This window comes from Piliocolobus tephrosceles, chromosome 8 (assembly GCF_002776525.5).
Source record: "Piliocolobus tephrosceles isolate RC106 chromosome 8, ASM277652v3, whole genome shotgun sequence".
NCBI classification, from domain to species: domain Eukaryota; kingdom Metazoa; phylum Chordata; class Mammalia; order Primates; family Cercopithecidae; genus Piliocolobus; species Piliocolobus tephrosceles.
The window spans coordinates 25,871,544-25,892,754 of record NC_045441.1 but is presented as its reverse complement, the minus strand read 5'-3'; the positions used below and the strand labels follow the sequence as shown (position 1 = coordinate 25,892,754).

At 44.4% G+C, this 21,211-nt stretch overlaps 1 protein-coding gene across 4 annotated transcripts in view; it reads left to right on the top strand.

The window, feature by feature from the left end:
• The window catches only part of ELMO1 (engulfment and cell motility 1), a 590,246-nt gene that overhangs the window by 236,431 nt on the left and 332,604 nt on the right, over window positions 1-21,211 (top strand). For 3 of the 4 annotated variants that reach the window (XM_023183031.1, XM_023183032.1, XM_023183033.2), the window contains exons 12-13: window positions 596-718; window positions 2,532-2,663. In XM_023183031.1, coding sequence (XP_023038799.1) covers window positions 596-718; window positions 2,532-2,663 — 255 coding nt within the window. Of the gene's footprint in view, window positions 1-595; window positions 719-2,531; window positions 2,664-17,374; window positions 17,493-21,211 lie in introns of those variants that run through there. The other variant, XM_023183034.1, reaches the window with a different exon arrangement.

Here is a 21,211-nt window from a genome sequence, read left to right as displayed (position 1 = left end):
GCTTTTGCTGTCTGCTTTTGATGGTAGACATCCTTATGTAGCTCCCGCAGTGGATTAAGACTTGATGGGTATTTTGCTTTTGTGTGTTCCTTGTGAAACTTTTCCCCGTTTTGAGGTGGGCTCACCTGTCAGACAGTCGTAGGGTAAGATAATGGCATGCTTGCTTCCTATGGGTATGCACCATGGGTTTTTCTGCTGTATGTGACAGATGCTTCCATTATAGAAATCCACAGTTGTCTTGGAGACACCCCCATTTCAAGCACACCTTCTCTTGACTTATATGGCTGCCGTCACCAGTCCTTTTCCAGCGCTTTTCCCCTTCCACTCACACCTGCCCACAGTAGGTTTTTCCTGGACCTTGACCTGAAGATCAGGAACCTTCCTGGTCTCTGAAATGTAAAGGAAAGCTCGGAAATTCCCTGTGCCCTCACCTATCTTTTCCATTCCTTGTACCTCCCAATAAAGACTGTGAGAGCCTACTTGAGGGTTAATTTTTGTTGTTTCCTTTTACTGTGAGAGCCTACTTGAGGGTTAATTCTTGTTGTTTCCTTTTCTTTCTTTTTTAAAAAATTTCATTTGTGAACCATCTCCCTAGCATGTCATCCGAGCCCAAAGGGCCATCAACAATGAGATGGCGCATCAGCTGTATGTTCTGCAAGTGCTCACCTTTAACCTCCTGGAAGACAGGATGATGACCAAAATGGACCCCCAGGACCAGGTGAGTGCTCACTGGACAGCAGTTAAAGCACAGGACGGACAAAAAGTGTCATTAAAAGTCTATTTTTGAGGTACCCTGCAACTAGGGAGTTTCACAGCTTGAGATGATGTCGTTTTATTATCATCTCAGAACATAGGGGCATGGCTTCAAAATTAGGTGAATCCAGGATCAGAAAATATACCCAATACATTCTTCCATTAGGCTCCAAACATGCATCTTCTGCCTTTATTGAATAAGAAAGTTTGATGTCACGTGACCACAGACCTTAGCCCCTGGCCCCAAGTACGTTTAATGGTAGTAGCTTTCGAGTCAAGTTCCCAGACAACTAGGGCCTCTTGGTGACTCTATGTGGCATTGATTCTACGGGGTTGAGGCAGCAATTTTTATCCTCTAGAGATCGGTGCCAAGAGCAGGGTCCCAGATTAAACCTGATTTCTGGGCCAGCATTTCTGTTGGTTGGCTGTTGGCTGTAGCTCTCTGCTAGGTCTCTTGTTGTGCATGAAAGGTTATATCTCCATTCAGAAGCCTTTGGGGACTTTTGCTGTGTGAGGGTAGAGTGAGAGGAAACAGCTGCGAGCCCTGCCGTAGCACATTTTCAGCTTAAACAGTGCTGCAGCTTTGGAAAGGAAAACACTCATTATTGGCACGTGAGGGCCTGATCTGTTGCAGATGTGAACTGCGTATGTGAAGTGTGTAGCCACCGTGGCAATTCATTCATGGAGCAAGGCCATGCAGTTAAGAATGATGGAGAGGCTTTGAGAGGCAGTGAATGTGCCTCACGTTTTTGGCAAGGTGTGGTCATCCCAGGGAGAGGAGACTGTCATCTTACCACTTCTAGTGACAGAGAGCAATGCATCTTAATATTGAATGACCCTCTTTGCTTGGAAACCCTTTTAAAAATGTATTTATATGTTTATTTTATAGTGGTGGGATATGTATAACATTAAGTTTACTATTTTAACCATTCTTAAGTGTACAGTTTAGTGGCATTAAGTACATTCACAGTGTTACGAAACTATCACCACCATCCATCTCCAGAACTCTTTTCATCTGGCAGAACTGAAACTCTGTACCCATTAAACACTATCTCCCCATTCCCCTGTCCTGTTAGCCCCTGGTAACCACCATTCTACGTTTTGTCTATGAATTTGACTACTCCAGAGACCTCATATAATTGGAATCGGACAATATGCATATTTCTGTGTCTGGTTTATTTCACTCAGCGTAGTATCTTCAAAGCTCATCCATATTGTAGCATCTATTGGGAATGCCATCTTTCAAAGGCTGGATAGTATCCCATTGGATGTCCATGCCACATTTTGTTCATCCATTTACCCTTGGATGGACACTTGGGTTGTTTGCACCTTTGACCCTTTCTTTCTTTTTTGTCCTGTGTTTATTTCCATGAAGTAACTTAGTGGGGTGAGGCACTTTGGGTACCTCTTACTTTGTTCCCAACTGTACGGTATCCCCGGTTTCTCTAGCTTAGCTTTCTCCAGTCACGACCCTTCCATCATATCTGGGCCTCTCAGTTAAGACTGCACTGGACCATCAATATTCGTGCTCCAGATGACTACTTGGCTAAGAGGACCACTGTGGAATACACAGCCAGACCTGACCAGCAGGGAGACTGACAGGGGAAGACTGGTCTGCAAAGCTGTAACTTAGAACATTGGTTCTCTTTTATCTGTTTTTCTTTTGCCTGAATGCAGTGATTCATTTAGACCCCAGGGAAAGAGGGAGTATATGTAATGTCACACAATGAAAGCAGCTTTTTTCCCTCCCTTTTCTTTCTACTCCCTGATTCCTTCAGGCTCAGAGGGACATCATATTTGAACTTCGAAGAATTGCTTTTGATGCCGAGTCTGAACCTAATAACAGCAGTGGCAGCATGGAGAAACGCAAGTCCATGTACACGCGAGATTATAAGAAACTTGGCTTCATTGTAAGTAAGCTATCTCCAGTATGCACTCCCCCTCCAGCCTCCCCGGGCCTGACCTCAGCCACATAACTGATGTCTCTTCCGAGCGTGTGGTCCTCTTGCGCTTTACAGAATAGTTTCCACATTTCCAGATGTTTAGCTGGTTTAAGCAGGATCACATGAAAATCTCTTCTGGCTTCAGTGAAATGGAATAACTTGCACAAGTGTGACTAATACTGAGTTTGTTTATTCAGTTCTGATTAAGTGTAACCAAGAGTAGTTCGGCCGGGATGCATCTCGACTTCATTAAATCTACTTCACAAGACGCTTAAGATTTGTGTTTGACTTAAGTGAATGATGGCAGCTGTGGGATGGATCTTATTATTGGGTTAGTGAGTGGATTACTTACATACATCAATTTTATATCAAAGTCAAATTGAAAGTCTCCTGAAATTTAATCATGATGACATTAACACAATTTATGTTTGCTTAAAAGGCCTCTCTTGCTATGAATTTAAATAGGTTGTCTCCTAGATTTTTTTTTCAGTTTGCAAATCAGAACACAGCTTGTCCCGAATATAATCCATTGTTTTTATTTCTGTTTGCATTATATTCTTGATTTTATCCCCATGAAGTCTCTGAGTGACCTGAAGCTAATATCAAATTCTGCAGGTGTAAAATTGGATTTCCATTTTAATCCCCATCATAAATGGCATTACTGAGATTTTGGCTTCGGTGATTAGAAATCACCAGGCATTATTTTATAGTTTCAAATACTCTTTCCTTGGAAAAAAAAATATATGCTATATATATGTGTGTGTGTGTATATAGTGTATATGTTTTATATATATGTATTTGTGCATATACATATAAACAGACACACCCAAATATTTGTATATACACACAATGTATATATCTGTATATATACACACTACTAATATTTATACGTAATTTGACAAATGGTATCGTGCTTTATGTGTTACTTGAGAAGCCTTGTCTTTCATGGGAATATTCTTTGAAAATGTTTTCATGGCCGGGCGCGGTGGCTCACGCCTGTAATCCCAGCACTTTGGGAGGCCGAGGCGGGCGGATCAGGAGGTCGGGAGATCAAGACCATCCTGGCTAACACGGTGAAACTCCGTCTCTACTAAAAATACAAAAACTAGCTGGGCGAGGTGGCGGGCGCCTGTAGTCCCAGCTACTCAGGAGGCTGAGGCAGGAGAATGGCGTAAACCTGGGAGGCAGAGCTTGCAGTGAGCCGAGATCGCGCCACTGCACTCCAGCCTGGGCCACAGAGTGAGACTCTGTCTCAAAAAAAAAAAAAAAAAAAAAAAAAATGTTTTCATATTACTTAACATGTACTGTGTTTCATTACTGATTTGTTTTTCATTATTTAGATGTAATACAGTGTATTTAACCAAGCCCTTTTACTAAATGATTCAATGCTTTGAAATTACCATAAGTCTATAATTAATATCTTACAGCCCAGAATGTATGCACACCCATGCTCACATTACTAGGATAAATTTGTGGAACTGTACTTTGTATAAGATGTTTTCAAGGCTCTTGATACTGTCCAATTGCTTTCCAAACACAGAAAGTCATGCCCATTTTAACCAGCAGTGGGTCAGACTGACCATTTTTTTTTAACTCTCCAGTAGTGTCTCTTAAACTAAAAATGCCTAAAAACCTAAAAAACTAACACTCTTAACAAGTTATTGTTTTTCTAGTGTTAGTTTTAATATGACATTTTAAATAAGAATACTTATTGAATATTCAGCTTTGCAGCTTGCCTTACAGAGGTATTCTGAAATTATTTTTATGTCATCATATTTTATATTTCGACCTTGGCATTCCACTTTATCTTTTAGTTGAATAAGTTTTTTTAATTTTTAGCAAAAAGTGTCATGACTGGTGGAGCGGGTGAGTTTCCTGTACTTGTGTGTGTATGACCAAAAGCTCCAGGGTGGCAGTGACCTTGCTGGCAGAGCCACTCTGCCAGAGCAATGGTCCAGGGAAGGTGGATGGGGCTCACTTTCTGCCTCGCCCCTCAATTCCTTCCAAGTTTTACTTTTATGTGGTAAGCAAGACATATCGAGGTCACTTGGGAAGCTTTGCGAAATCACCCAATCTCTCTTACCCTCAAGTCATATCAAAATTACCAAGGAAGAATCAGGGCATGTACATTTGGAAAATACTCTTAATTGATCCCTCTCCTGAAGGAGAGCCTGGTTCTAAGGTGCTCCTGTGACTGCAATTTTATCGTCTTCCTCCTGCCAGGGCCTGGATTTCTTCTGAGCTATGTAGAAAGTCCAAAACCTGCATTCTTTCCATGTGCTGTCCCCGGGATGCATGTGTTACCGTCCCAGTAGTGGTTTTCCTCGGGGGTAGTTGGATCCCAGAATGCACAGTACAGAGGGACTGAGGAGAGAGGGAGGTTGTGGGATGACCACATGGAGGAAACAGGATTACTGTAGAATCTGGGTCCCTGTGAGGGGTATCTGGAATGGGAGTGTGTGCTATGAAGCATCTCCTTTTTATTTTCAGGCCCTGTTCTTAGGTGAGATGACCAGGGTATTCCATGAGCCAAAATCGGAGTAAATTTGCTCAATGTAGCTCCATCTGTCTAAACATTCTTGTTAATTCCTTGTACAGTTTAGTCTTGGTGTATCTCTGTCTTAGTTTTCCCTGTCTGGGGAGTGTTCTGCTTCATGAGTACAGAATAATAGTTTTTTTTTTTTTTTAAACAATGTTAATTGGAGGTGGTTTTAAGACCTTTAGCCCTTATGAGGACTTGAAAAGTCATCCTAGAAAAAGCAAAGACCCTGAACAGAGAATAATCATAAGTGTTGGTTTTCTTTATTTTTCCATGGTTCTTTTTTTAGTTTTTGATTTTAGTTCTTCCCCTGCATCTTCTCCCAGGCCACAGTCTTGCATCAGAGAGTTAAGAAGTTGGAACGACTATTTAGTAATGATTTTGAATGCTGGAAATGATCCAACAAGTTTTGACAAGCAGATATTTTCACTTTGAGTACCCAGTCAGCCAGAAATAGACAGGCCTCGGTAAACAGAACCGCATGGTCTTTGCACCACCTAGAGACGGTCTTGCGAAAACGCTGAAAGCTAGCTGATGATACCGGGGTCTGGCTGCAAAATCTCTAGATGCTGTAAGCAGTCCCATGCAGAATTCTCTCTGTACTTCCCAAAGAGGAATCATCTTGCCTGTTAAACTCCTCACTGAACTTTAAGGATTAATTTGAGGTTGGGATCATCTTTTGGATCACTTTGAAGGAAAGTTCAGTTCATAAGATGAAGACTGCTATTTCTCATTTTTCTGCTCCCAAGTAGGCAATGCCCAGGAAGCATCACGTGACAAGGTTTTGGAGTTCACTGGGCCTAGATTTAATTTTAGCTTTCCTGCTTTTGAGCCATGGGCCAGTGTTCAGTCATTTAACCTGTTTGGGCATGGGTTTTCTCAGCTGTGAAACTGGGCAGCATCTTTTCCATTTTGAGGTTATGGGAGGGCCCCACAGGACCATCTGCCCATGACTAGCACAGCAGCTGGAACCGAGGTGCACTCAGCCAGTGCTACTTCCCTTTCTTCCTTTTGGAGAGAACACGTCATAGAAATCATCTGCAGTCTTTTAAGTTTTCCAAGGTAAAAGGGGCCATTGCTCCAACAAGGCAAGAAGAACAGTTTATTAAAGGATAATAAACCACAGCACCTTTGAGGAGGCAGATGGGCATCACATTCCTTCTCAGCACAACATCCCAGTGGAGCAGATTTTTCTGATAAAATAATTCTAAAGTCACAATCTAGGTGGCTGAGTGGCTTGTAAGGTTAGTCATAACACAGAAAAGGTGCTTCGTCTTCTTTCTGAGAGCTCGTTTTACTTTTTGTTTTTTAGGTAGAGTTTTACTCTTGTCAGGCGCCCACCACCACGCCCAGCTAATTTTTTTTATTTTTAGTAGAGACAGGTTTCACCATGTTGGTCAGGCTGGTCTCAAACTCCTCACCTCAGGTGATCTGCCCATCTCGGCCTCTCAAAGTGCTAGGATTACAAGCATGAGGCACTACCCCAACTATCTTCTAAGATCTCTGTTACTGATTTCTCTCGTTTCAAAATGGAGAAGGCTTTGTAGGTCCTCTGGTGGGAAGAGACAGAGTTGCCTGCGATAATGCTGTTCTTTTTTTTTGAGACAGAGACTCGCTCTGTCACCCAGCCTGGAGTGCAGTGGCACAGTCTCTGCTCTCTGTAACCTCCACCTCCCAGGTTCAAGTGATTCTCCAGCCTCAGCATCCTGAATACCTGGGACTACAGGAGTGTGCCACCATGCCCAGCTAATTTTTGTATTTTTAGTAGAGACGGGGTTTCACCATGTTGGCCAGGCTGCGCTCAAACTTCTGATCTCAGGTGAACCACCCACTTTGGACTCCCAAAGTGCTGGGATTATAGGTGTGAGCCACTGTGCCCCACCGGGATAATGCTGTTCTTAGTGGAACTTCTAAGAAAGGGCACATGGATTCCTGAGAGTAATGGAAGGCAGACCCTCACCTCTAGGCTGACTTCATTTTGAGAACAGGGGAAATGCTGTCTACAAACTTGTCTCTCTTGATTGTAGCCACCAAGACCTGTGCACCATGGCTTTCACACTCTGCAAAGTGTTGTGTTCATGGCTAGAGCCCTTTCAGAGTTTGTCTCTGGTTTGATTTCCAGTTTGTAGCCTATTTGTGAATTTTTCCTTGTTCAGTCTAGTGGACGAGCATGAAAAAGGAGATGTCTGTAGTTCATCTTTCTGATCCCTTCTGAATCAAAGCAGATATTAAAATCAGACAAGGCTTTCCCCCCTCCCCCCCCCAGCTGCTTTGTTTTCTTTTCCTTTATATTGACTGGGGAGAAAATAAGCTGTTTTTAAAAAAAAAAAATTGTTTCTAAACGATATAATGTGTTTTAACATGAAACATTTTACAATAATTTTTCATAATATTTCAGGATCATCCTGGAGGGAAAAATGACTAAAATGTGAAGGTGGAAGAGGTTATGGGTAATGGTAAAAACATTATTTCAGAATTAAGGTTCATGTTCAAATTTTTAAGAGGATTTTCTACCTTCTCAGGTGATAGAAAATAATTACCTGTACTTACACAAGTATAATTACACAAAATTACATATGCAGGGGTTGGTGTCATCTTAATGCAGTTTTTCACCAAATAGAGATGGCAGGGAATTAAATGAACTACATATTTATATTTTTCTTTTTTTTTTTTGAGACGGAGTCTCGCTCTGTCGCCCAGGCTGGAGTGCAGTGGCCGGATCTCACCTCACTGCAAGCTCTGCCTCCCGGGTTTATGCCATTCTCCTGCCTCAGCCTCCCGAGTAGCTGGGACTACAGGCGCCCTCCACCTCGCCCGGCTAGTTTTTTGTATTTTTTAGTAGAGACGGGGTTTCACCATGTTAGCCAGGATGGTCTCGATCTCCTGACCTCGTGATCCGCCCGTCTCGGCCTCCTAAAGTGCTGGGATTACAGGCTTGAGCCACCGCGCCCGGCCTGCATATTTATATTTTTCGTTCTCTATCTCTGTCTCCATTCTAATACTAAGGAAGGAAACATCTTTGTCTCAATGCTACTAGGCGTCAATAGTCATTGTGAGAGTAACATTGTGACTAAGCTTGGGCTGTAGATCTGGGTTGCTGACATCGATTTCTGACTCTTCCACTCGCAGGCTGAGTGACTTGGGCAAGGTACTTGACATTTTCATGTCTCTTTTTTATTCTTTAAAATGAGGGGTAGTAATTTTCTCTATCAATACGTGTGTTGTGTAGATTAAATTAATAGACACTTGTAAGTTGTTCAGAGCAGTTCCTGCTACATAGTCTGTGAATCTAGATGCTATTATTACGATGTTATGATTGCTATTAATATTGGAACGGCACCCAGTGCTCTGACACCGTGATGGATTGTGATGGCAGAATGTGAGAGCTGTAGGTTGTCCCAGGAGGGTAGTATGAAATGTATGGTGAAAGTAACAGTTAAAGGCAGAAGAACACTGGGTGCATGGGAAACTGCAGGTCATTTATCACGGCCAGGCCAGCATTTATGTTGCAAACAGAGACAGAAGTAGAGTTGGCTTTAGGAGTGAGGGAAAGGTTATAGAAGAATTTTAAATTCAAAGGGCTTTGCAATATACAGTCAGTCCTCATTATTCATGGATTCCATATTTGCAAATTTGCCTATTTGCTAAATTTATTTGTAACGCCCAAATCAATATTCAAGGTGCTTTTTTAGATCATTCTTGGACAAATGCATAGTGGCAAAAAAATTTGAGTTGCCCAACTCAGATGTTCCAGCTGAAGTTGAACAAGACAACAAGCCACCGCCTTCCTGCCTTCCTGTTTCAGCTTTCATGCTTCAAACAGGTGTCCCTTTCCCAGTCTGTCTAGGCCATGTTTTTCTCACTTTTGTGCTTCCTGCTTTCTGATGGTAATTTCAGTTTCATATGGCCCTTAAATGTAGTGCTGAAGTGCTGTTTTAGTGTTTTGAAGTGTAAGAAGGCTGTGACTTGCCACGCAGAAAAAATACAAAAATATACGGGTTTGTTAAGCTTTGTTGAGGCAGTATAGAACTGTTGGCTGAGCATTCAATGTTAATGAATCAACAATGTATACTAAATAGGGTGTCTTTAAACAGAAACACATAAAACAAGGTTATATATTCACTGGTTGGCAAAAACGTTATGGTCAAAGGCTCACAGAAACAGTTCTATATTGTTCCTAGGAGCAATGGTTCAGTAGTTAACTTACTTGCAGCAATATTCTAGGACACAACTACTGCAAATAAGAAGAGTCTACTATACTGGGAAGTCCCCAGGGAGATTTTGGGCAGAAGTAAACTATAGAGAGGAGAATCCCAGAGGCCCCTCGTCTGTGATAAGTGGGGAGGAGAAAGTCTGCTCTTAAATGGTAATGAGAGGTGAAGCCAGCTGGGCTTGTGGGTCGGGTGAGAACTCTGTGTCTAGCTAAAGGATTGTAAACGCACCAGTAAGCACTCTGTGTCTAGTTAAAGGTTTGTAAATGCACCAATCAGCACTCTGTGTCTAGCTAATCGGGTAGGGGACTTGGAGAACTTTTCTATCTAACTAAAGGATTGTAAGTGCACCAGTCAGCACTCTGTGTCTAGCTAAAGGTTTGTAAATGCACCAATCAACACTTTGTCAAAACAGACCAATCAGCACTCTGTAAAACAGACCAATCAGCATTCTGTAAAATGGACCAATCTGTTCTCTGTAAAGTGGATCAATCGGCACTATGTGGGTGGGGCCAAATAAGGTAATAAAAGCAGGCCACCCGAGCCAGAAGTGGCAACCAGCTCAGGTCCCCAGAAGTGGCAACCAGCTCGGGTCCCCATCCATGCTGTGGAAGCTTTGTTCTTTCGCTCTTTGCAATAAATCTTACTGCTGCTCACTCTTTGGGTCCGTGTCGCCTTTATGAGCTGTAACTTTCACTACAAAGGTCTGCAGCTTCACTCCTGAAGTCAGCGAGACCATGAAGCCACCAGAAGGAAGAAATTCTGGACACATCCAAACATTAGAAGGAATAAACTCTGGACACACCATCTTTAAGAACTGTAACACTCACCGTGAGGGTCTGTGGCTTCATTCTTGAAGTCAGTAGGACCAAGAACCCACCAATTCTGGACACATTTTGGCAAACACGGAGGGACTATCGTCTATTGCCAAGCAGTGGCTTCATTCTTGAAGTCAGTGAGACCAAGATCCCAGCAATTCTGGACACATTTTGGTGACCCAGATGGGACCATCACCTGTTGCCAAGTGGTGAGAGTATTACCTATCGCCAAGCGGTGAGTACCATCGGACCCCTTTCGCTTGCTATTCTGTCCTATTTTTCCTTAGAATCCAGGGGCTAAATACCGGGCACCTGTTGTCCAGTTAAAAGCAACTAACATGGCCACTGGAGTAAAGACGCAGCTGTCAGGCTTTGTGGGAAAGCGTTCTCTAGCAACCCCTGACTCTTCGGAGTTGGGAGTGTGGGTTTGCCTGGAACCAGCTCCCGCTTTTCCTGTACTTCTGGGCTGAGCCAAGGGTCAACAGAGAGGAAAGCCATGCAGCTTCGGGATCCCGACAGCAAGTTGGTCGACCCTGCGGCCATGAGCAGAACTCTCAAAGGCATATCGCCCAAGCGAGACTCACCCATCTATCCTATCTATCCTGACCCTTGCCCCCGAGGTCCTAACGCCTGCCAGACAAACTTCCGGTCACCTCTCTTCTCCGAGGCAAGTCCGGCATCTGAAAAACCACTGTCTCTGGTGCTTTTCTACTTTCTCGTATAAGAATGATTTCTAGTATAAACTCCGGGACTCTGTTACCTTCTTTAGGCACCTGGGATTACCAGTCAGAAGGACATAATTTTTGCACAAATCCCCGTTGTAGAGGGGGCTATCTGGAATTTTAAGATCCCTCCTCAGACAGGCAGGCCTAACAGAAGCTATTCCCGAAGCTACGATATGGGGAGCCTCAGAAATTGTATCTTTCCTGTTCATATAAGTGAGGACAAAAGGCATCGCTCTTGCAACTCTGGAGAGCCCTTCCCTCCCTCAGGGTATGGCCGTCCACTTCATTTTGGGGGCATAACATCTTTATAGGACACGGGTAAGGTCCCAGTACTAACAGAGGAATGCTTAGGGCTTTAACACGTGTTCGAGAATGCATTGGTAAGGGCCACTAAATCCGATTTTTCTCAGTCCTTTCTGTGGTCTAGGAGGACAGGCAAGGGTGCAGGGTTTTGAGAATGTGTTGGTAAGGGCCACTAAATCCGACTTTTGTTGGTCCTCTTTGTGATCTGGGAGGAAAACTAGTGTTTCTGCTGCTGCGTTGGTGAGTGCAACTGTTCCATCAGCGGGGTCCAGGGATCATTGCGGGTTCTTGGGCAGGGGGTGTTTCTGCTGCTGCATCGGTGAGTGCAACTATTCCAATCCGCAGGGTCCAGGGACTGTTGAGGGTTCTTGGGCAGGGGGAGAAACAAAGCAAACCAAAACATGGGCGATTTTGTCTTTCAGATGGGAAACACTCAGGCATCAACAGGCTCACCCTTGAAATGAATCCTAAGCCACTGGGACCAATTTGACCCACAAACCCTGAAAAAGAGGCGACTCATTTTTTTCTGCACTACGGCCTGGCCCCAATATTCTCTCTCTGATGGGGAAAAATGGCCACCTGAGGGAAGTATAAATTACAGTAAGAAGGAAAAGTTAAATAATTTCTGGAAATCATTCAGTACTACTCAGTACCATGTTTGAATTCACAGGGAAAGTATTATAACTTACTATTCATTTATTTTAAATTCATTTATTTTAAAGCCAGAAACTCCCTTGAAATGCCTGCTATACTAAAATACTGCATCCCTGAAACCTGATGAATTCTCAGAAAAATTCTGGATGAAGAGAACCCAGTCCACAGTGGACTTGGGTTGTATTTCAGCACTGATCCCAATGTGATTTTACCATAGGCTTTCATCACTAAGAATGTGGTGCAGTCTCTTGGAGTACAAGGACAGCATTAGTAATAATCTAGAATACATTTGTGGGAATAGAAGAAATTAAGTTTTGACATTCTCTTAATTTTTGTGATACTCTCTTTTTGAAACAGGGCATCTCTGGAAAGCACAAGATAATGCAGGTTTTTGTCAATCGAATCACTTTTCCCTATATCCCATATTAATAACTGGGATAGTATTCTGAAACAAGCACTTTGCTTTCAAATACATTTTAGATATAACCCATAAACCTCAAAGTAAAAGGACAGTATATTTAAAAACACATTTCCTGAAATCGTGTATGGTTATAGCTATATAGAATGCAGGAGGTCCCGGGGTGCTCTGCAGCGAAGCTCTGCCAGTCATAGCCAGTCTACCAGCCCCAGTCAGCCCCTTTCCCCTGAGGGATCCTTGGGGGACATGGGTAAAGTCCCATGTCCCCCAAGCAGCCCGAACCGGGATGGTTCGGGCTGCATGAACTCACGCAGATGTGCCTGTTCCTCAGGGACCATATCTTATACTCTGCCTCCTTGACACTTGGATCAGATCAGAGACTCTCCTTTTCCTATCTGAAATGCTGCAGACCCGAGTCCTAAAAACTTCTGAGGCCTCTCTAGCCTCAACAAGCCAGGAAATTCCTTAGTGAACCGAGCAGAAATAGCCACCAGGTGGCGCAAATACACAGCCATTGGCTCTCAGCCAGCCCCCTGAACTCTGGCTGACCAGCTGCTGGGACATTTCTGTTACATTGCAACCCTGCTTATAAGCCTGAAGGGTTTGAAGTTGCTTGAAGTTTAAAGGCCAAGACGGGTTCTCAGGTTCTCGGGGTCGCCTTAGAGGGCTCTAAAGCTTTCATCAGGGCCCAGCAGGAACTAGAAGCATTCTTGGATGCGCAACTGGCCTCCGTATTAAATGGGATTTGCCTGATGTTCATGGCAGATGGGCTTTTTTCCCAGTACCCGAGTCTCCCAACTCTCATTCCCAGTTATTTTTCCTTATTCTACCATGAAAGTATTTTAAGTAGGGCAGGCAACCTATACAAGTAATTTTTGCTTTCTGCTTTAACATGGAAGTACAGGAAAGAATGCACTGGAAATGGAAAATCTCTATGAATATTGGCTGTAAAAACAATAATAATGTATTTGGGGGTTGAAAGTAATAACGTGAAGAGGGCAGGATAGTAAAGGGAGTTAAAGTGAACCAACATTGGTGGGGAGTTATGCAAAGCTGTCTGGGGAAATTTGATCTGACTCTTGACATGTGATTCTCAGGTAAATAGAATCTTTTAGAATCATTTTTCAATCTTTTAAACAGTAGCCACCTCTGGAGCTGTATGTTTAGAGGTACTGTTGAGATTTCTGTTTTAATGGTGGGGCGCATTCGAGCCTCTTGAGCATTCTTTTCATCTCTAACTTTTCCTTCCTCACTCCTACGAATATTAAGGGGAACTTATTTTGATTTGCATTTTTTAAAAATTGAGACAGGGTCTCACTTTGTCACCCAGGCTGGAGTGCAGTGGTGCAATCTTGGCTCACTTCCACCTCTGCTTCCTCGGCTCCAGCTATCCTCCCACCTCAGCCTCCTGAGTAGCTGGGACCACAGGCACTTACCACCAGGCCCAGCTATTTTTTTGTATTTTTGGTGGAGACAGCATTTCACCATGTTGCCCAGGCTGGTCTCAAACTCTTGAGTTCAAGCAACCCACCTGCCTTGGCCTCCCAAGGTACTGGGATTACAGGTGTGAGCCATGGTGCCTGGCCATAAAGGAGATTTTTAAAAGGGAAGAGAAGCCAAAGTGGGCGGCCGATGGGTCAGGAAAAAACTGTCAGGGAGTTCCGTTGCACACTTCATTGATTGGCAGGTGGGCATCCTCTTCAGTGGCTCATTCGTTACAGGTGAAGAGAGGATTGTCTGCACCCTGCCCGTACATGTTCAGGGTTGCCTCTGTGCTGTGTTTCTTGGATGCTTTTGGTCAAATGACAGAGAGAATGGCATGCACTGTCTTCATGTTTAATTTTATATGCAGAGACCATAGTTGTCTTAAAGTTGTAGCTGCTAGTTGGGTGCAGTGGCTCACTCCTATAATTCCAGCAGTTTGGGAGGCTGAGGAGGGAGGATCAATTGAGGCTAGGAGTTCAAGATCAGCCTGGGCAATTAAGTGAGACTCTGTCTCTACAAAACAAAAAAGTTTTTTTAATTAGCTTGGCATGGTGGCACATGTCTGTAGCCCCAGCTGCTTGGGAGGCTTAGGCAGGAGGATCCCTTGAGCCCAGAAGATCAAGGCTGCAGCACGCTATGATTACATCACTGAATTCCAGCCCGGGCAACAGAGCGAGACCCTGTCTGTCTGTGAGGGGATGAAAAACAAGTTGTAGCTGCACATGTAGGAAAGAAAAAGTTCGCTTTGGAAAGCTCTCTTGAAAAACCGAAGAAGATCAGATTTATTTCCTGTCATTGAACCAAGCGAACCAAGCACATTAAGTCACGGGGCAGGGCCTCTGCACAATGGGCCCTTCTCAGATAACTCAAGGTCTCGTGGGGCCATTTCCACTTCAGTGTTAGCATCATCGTACCTCCTAGGGGTGCAGAGAGATCGAGAAGTCCCTCTTAGAATACTTGCAGATCTTCCTTCTGTGACCCACCTTTGCTGTCAGCTGCAGTGAGAAAGGACATCCGAACTGGTGCAGTGGGGCCCCTAGGGGCAGTCGTAACACAAGTTCTCTGTCACTGTCTCGGGTGAAGAGTCGGCCCATGTTTTGCTCTTGCTGCAGGGCATGTGCTGTTGCCACTATTTCCATCTGTTTGGTGACTTTCATATGTAGTATGTTACTCCCTTCTTCCTACCCCAGCATGGGGAGGGAACAGGGAGGAGTACTGATTGCTGGGAATAGTCTGATTTCAGAAGCACCCATGACCTGTGGACTCCATCTGAAAAGGGGGTGCGTGAATAATAATTGGACTTTTAAAGCTTTGGTTTGGTTTGGTTTTGAGACAGGGTCTTGTTCTTTTGCCCAGGCTGGAGTGAGGTGGCGTCATCATGGCTCACTGCAACTTCCACCTTCCAGGGCTCAAGTGATCGTCCCACCTCAGCCTCCCAAAATGCTGGGATTACAGTTGTGAGCTACCATGTTCAGCCTGTTTTCATATTTTTAAAGGAACTGTTTTAAGAGAAAACTTTTAAAAGCAGATGACCTATGATTCATTGCCATGATAATACTTGACCTTCGTTCTTCTTACTTTTTATGGTAATTAACTTTAACTCCAGACACAATTTCTCAGGGATGGTTATTGAACACCAGGTGAAGAGACAGGTTTCTTCCACTCCTGTTTTTCCAAACTCCTTTCCTATTTAGCACACATGGCTATGCCTTAGGAAGGACATTTGTGGGCGGTTAGGGTTGAATCTGTTCTCTGGCCACTAGGGGGCGCGCCTGTCAAAGGCATGTGTGTGAGAAACTCCGCAGGCTGATGGCGCTTCGATAAAGAGCAGCTCTGATGTGTTCATGAGGTGGAGGACTTAGTGGGGGCTAAGTTCAGCAGGTTCAGAGGAATGCTTTTCCAGCCAGAATCTTCCTCCTTCCCCCTTGTAGCTCAAAATCTCCAATAACTCTGTCCCCTGGTTGTGGCAGAAGGAGAGGCAACATATTAAACAGTGTCAGTCCTTCGTCTCTTGAGTGTATCGTGCAAACTTCCTTGGCATCCTTTCTTTGCACATGGGGCATTAGAGCAAAAGGGCACCATCCAGCAGGTGCAAGTGTGACACACAGGGAACCAAGGGCAAGGAAACTTCAGGGTCTCGTGATATATAAGCAAGTCAATTCTGTGTGAGGCTAATAAAACATAGCTTTTATGAGTGCAGCCTTTGGTGCCAGACTGCCTGGTTTTGCTTCCCAGCTTCATTGCTCATTAGCTGTGTGACCTTGGACAATTTACCTAACCTTCCTTGCCTCATTAGTAAGTTGGATATAGTAGTATCTCCCACCCAGGCTTGTTATGGACATTAATGAGTTAATTGATGTTAAGTTCTGAGAAGCCTTAGCATGGAGCCAGTTTTAGTAAGTTTTTACAATTGATGATTGTCATTTGGATCTGATGGTGGAAATGAGTCTGCAGAATGCATTTACATCCCAGATGACTGGGGATGTTCTTCAACGTGGCTTCTAAAACAGTTAATCCCGAGGAGTGGCATATCCCAAAGTCCACGAATCCTAGAAAATTTTCATAAGAGTGCTTAGCAGTGCAGGAGTTTTATACCCCTCAAAGAGCCTCTTTAGTGAAGGAAGAGGTGGATTTTTTGCTCTGCATTTTTGCTACTCAGGAATTAGCATGTAGGCACATGGCCGAGGATGTCCTTATGGTGCCTGCTCTTGTGCAGATTTTCAAAAGCAGGTAAGGCTCAAAACCACAATATACATTGAATCAATGTTACTGTCCATGACAGGAAGCACTTTTCTATCCATGATACTCTTTGGAGAGTGCCTTGGACCTAGGCTAGGCACTGCTAGGACAGAGGACCACCAGAATCTGGCGGGGCTGAGTGGTGATAGGGTCCTGGTACCTGGGATGAGTAGTTATAGGCACCCAGCACCTCTTCCTCCAATGATTTTCTGTAGGTGCCTGTACTCGTGACTTTGCCTCTAGTAGGATCATATCAAAGCACCCCTGAGAATCACGCTGGTTATTCTGGGGTACAGGCAAGAGAGGGAAGGAATGACCAGTTAAGAATCCCATGATCCACTTACGTGCTTCCCATTGACCCTGCTTTTCATGGCCATTGAACAGCTCCACGCGAAGCTAGCATGCCTTTTATCTTTATCCTTTCTCCTGAGACAGTGTGCTGTTGTGATACTTTTTATTTTGTTTTCTGTTTTTCCAAGTGGTGACTTTGTCACAGTGTCCTTCCTACCTCTGAATTCAGTGTGATGTGACCTCGGGAGAGGAGATGTGAGCACGATGTCCAGACTCGGACATGTCTGTTTCACGTCTGCCAGGAAGTAATTTTTATGCTGGGAGCCAGCTTCATGGCGTGGGATTCTAATTCTGGGGATGGCATTTTGTATGTGTAGGAAGACTGTCAAAACCTTTCCAATGGAAAGGGACAAGAACCAATTTGAGAATCACATGGTTACATAAGAACTGGCCCTGTGCGGGCATCTCTGCACACTTCCTGTACTTGTTCATTCTGAAGACGAGAGAAAGAGGAGCAGGAAGAATCTTCCATGAACTCTGCAAACCTACAAACTTTCCAATGAGAAGTGGTGCACACCCCCCAGATGGTGCTTGGGACAACATGGTTAAAAGGGTAAGGGGTATTTATTAACCCTTTGCTTTCTTGTTATTCCTGTCCCTCCTCTTTAAATGTTTACATTACCAAACTGGCTAGACTGCTGAGAATCTGTCATTTTTAAGTGGCCTGCTAGGGTATCCACTGGTCTTATCCCAGTAAATAACTGCAGAAAATAGCTGCAGCAGCCACACCCAGCAGCAGTAGCATCTAGGGGACTCTTTGGGATCTGAGCCAGAAAGTTCCCATATGCGGTACCTCATTCTGTCTCCACAAGACACAAGGATTATTATGTCTATTTTAGAGATGAAGAAAAAGAGGCTTACAGCTTCAGAAGTTTTGAAACCTGCCCACAATAGCTACAGTGTTTGTTTGAGCAGGACAAGGAGACATATGCAGACTTAATTTTTGTTTTCCATGTTGTTTAGTCACAGGTGCAGACACTCACGGGAGCAAGGCAGTGAAACAGATGAAAGTAGCAGATCTCAGTGAAGCTTTATTTCTAGCCTCCCATGCCAAGGACACCCTCCACTCCCTTGGAGTCCTTGAGAAAGTCACCAAACGGTTGTCTCACTGTGGCCTTTCCAGACTTAGCATGGTATTCCCATTAATGAAGACCACACACCGACCATCCACTTGCTTCTTCTTAAGGGAACATGCGCAAAGCATTGTCCTTCCTGGATCTCAAGCTAAACCCAGCAGGAGCAAGGCCACGTTTCTCTCTGGGGGTTGAAAGCAAAGTCATGCTTCCGGTTTTCCAGGGATGCTGTAAATCCTTCCCAAATGCTCACAGCAAGCAAGTGGCAGGGCCAGCATTTGGCCCCATTCACCCTGATGCCAGTCCTCCACCACCTCAGCCTCGAGGCCATGCTGTCTTGCTATTTAAGGAAAAGGGAACGTGCTGGCTACAAGGTCTCAGTCTCTCTTTACATTCAATTCAGGTAAATCCAGGAGGCCTCGTCTCCATTCTTGGCTTATTGAGCCTTTACCTGCTTTCCTGTTGTTCATTTGTTGATGACCTTGTTGCATAGCCAGAGCAAAGCAGTGAGGGAAAGCAAGTGTTTTCATGACTGAGGTCCTGAGTGCTCATCTTCCCGTTTCATGATAACCCAGAAATTGGCCGACATTTTTTGCCTTCTGTTGTTCATGGATGGAGCCTGAAGTTAGCAGTTTTGAATTTGGTTCTCTCCGTCCCCCCAGCCCTTTTAAATATTTATCTGCGATGTCATATACTAAAGCTTTTCCTTATGTTTCTCAAAGTGTTCTCCCACATTCCCACTGCAGCCTTTCCTGTCACTGACGAGGATTAGGGCAAAGGGAAAGGGCTGGAAAATGGGGACCAGGAAGAGGGAGGCCTCTGCCATATAGCTTTTACAGTGCAGGGGCATCTGCTGGAGACAGTCCGTCTGGGACCAGGTCTGTTAGGAGAAGAGCCATGCCAGCTTTTGCAGATAGGAAAGCTGTGGGAGGAGGCCCAGTTCTTCCTCACTTTGGGGAAGCATCACAGATTCCTGCAACTGCTGCTCAGTGCAGGGAGCCCCGCCTCCAGCCAGCTGGGCGAGGCTGGGCATCCAAACAGGCATCCAAGGCGTGGGACAGGGGCCTGTGGATTTCCTCCATCTATCTGAGTGGCTCACTGAAGGATGACGTCCCATCGGTCACGTGTAGGGCACCTTGATAGTAACGGATCATGCCATGGAACAGGGTCATGTTGGAGTTTAGACTAAAAATAAGAGACTAAGGTGTTGATTCATCTGTTGGTACAACCAACATTTATGAGCATTTATGATATTTAAGGCAGTGTGCGGACTCTAGTCACAAAGATGAATCAGGGAGAAGCCAAGACCTTCATGGAATTGATTGTTGAGTGAACTCCCTGTCACTCTGGACCTCGTGTGCTGTTCTCTCTCCTGGCACTCTCATCCCCTCTCCTCTACAATCCTCAGTTAAGAACTGAGTGTGTTGCATTCTTAGACTAGACAGGGGGAGCCTGCTGGGAGCTCTCCCAGTCCAGGTCCTACCCCGTTTCAGCACGTAGTTTGTACCTCCTTACTAACCTGATGTCCCACCAGAGGGATAGGACCTTGTCTACTTAGCACACCTTTGCATCTCTTGCACCCAGCACAGTTCCTGCCACTGGATAGGCATATGGTAAGTGTGTGTTGAATGAGTGAATGGATGACCAGTTAAGGATTCTACCATTCAAGAAGGGAGACACACGTTTACTTATAGGTAGAAGTTGATATATACTATGAGAATCATACAAATAGACTATAAAGTGTTTCTGAAATTCCAAAAAGGGATAAGGAGAATTTGTTAGAGGACTCCATGAGATTTTACAGTGGAGAGGACAGTGAAGATGAATCTTAAAGAATAGGGAGCATGTGGATATGAGTGAGCTGTGGAGGAGGAGGAGCGTGGGTGATCAACAAGGAGTGGAAAGTGGAAGAATGTGAAATTTCCTTCAACTTCTGCTCCTTTGAGGCTGGGCCATAAAATATTATGTACTGTGGTGTTTGGATGATATTTGATAATTTGTAAGTTAGGAAATAATGCAGTTAAAGCTGAGGATTTCACTTTGGTGGTAGTAAACAGATGGCAGGAAGTTGGAAGAGGCTGGAGGTGATACTGGCTGAAACTAGAAATAGAAGGGGAATAGAAAGGGAAAAAACAAATGTGAAAGAAAAGGTGTGGAGTACAGGGCTTGATAACAGATTGGATATGGGGAGTGTTGCACAGCTTGTGTGGCCAGGAAGCTGGGGTGCTCTTTCTGCTGATAGGAGACGCAGCTTTGGGAAGGGGCTGGCTTGTTCCATTTAGGATAAAGGACATTTGAATTACTGTCAGGACTTTCAGCTGGAGATAGCTAGAAGACCAATGGGAATAAAAATACCTAGCACAAGTTAACATTTGCTCGAGATTTACAGTAACCTGGCAAGTGTTTTGTTAGCCTAATTTAATGAAAGGGGATCTGGGAAACTATAGAACAGAGAATAAAGTGGCCAGGACATACATCGAGTGTGTGACACCTAGGACTCCTGCCTTCATGTGTCAAGTACCGTGCTTGTTCTGGAGAATTTCTCCAGGAGAGCCAGGGCTTTCCAGAGCATTCTGGATGAGAAGTGCCAGTGAGATGTATTTAGAGGGACAAGTTGCTGAGGCAGCACCAGGTGAGATCATTTGCTGAAGCCTACAGTGGGTTCTTCTAAGTGTGTACTAGAGTCACGTGTTTATGTGTATGTACATGTATGTACGTGTGTGTGCATGTGTGTGCTCATCTGCCGGCAGGAGAGAAAATGGTGATAAGAGAAAACTGGAAAGAGGATGGCCCGTCACGCAGGGCTTCTGATTTGTTTGTAAGAGCTGGGAAACACAGTTGATACTCCTCCCGTAGAAGGCCATTGGTGCAGTCGTATTTTCGCTGTTTCCTAGTGACTAACACTGTATATGATAGTGCTGCCTTATTTTTAGTGCAGAGTATGAGTGTGCTGCAGAAGGCTGCCGGTTACCAAGGAGGCTGCGCCTCTAAGCTCCTTCAGGGAGCCCCCTGAGTAGTGACTCCAGCCTCTGTGTCACTCTCTGATAACCCCTGGCAGAGAACATCCTCAACCCAAGGGGTGACCGCTCTGTGCTGCCTTCCCTCCATCGCTGCTTATATAATGGCTTTTTGTTCTTACTCAGTTTACATGTTAGAAAAAATTACCTCCATCTTAAAGGAGAGTTATGTGAAAACATTA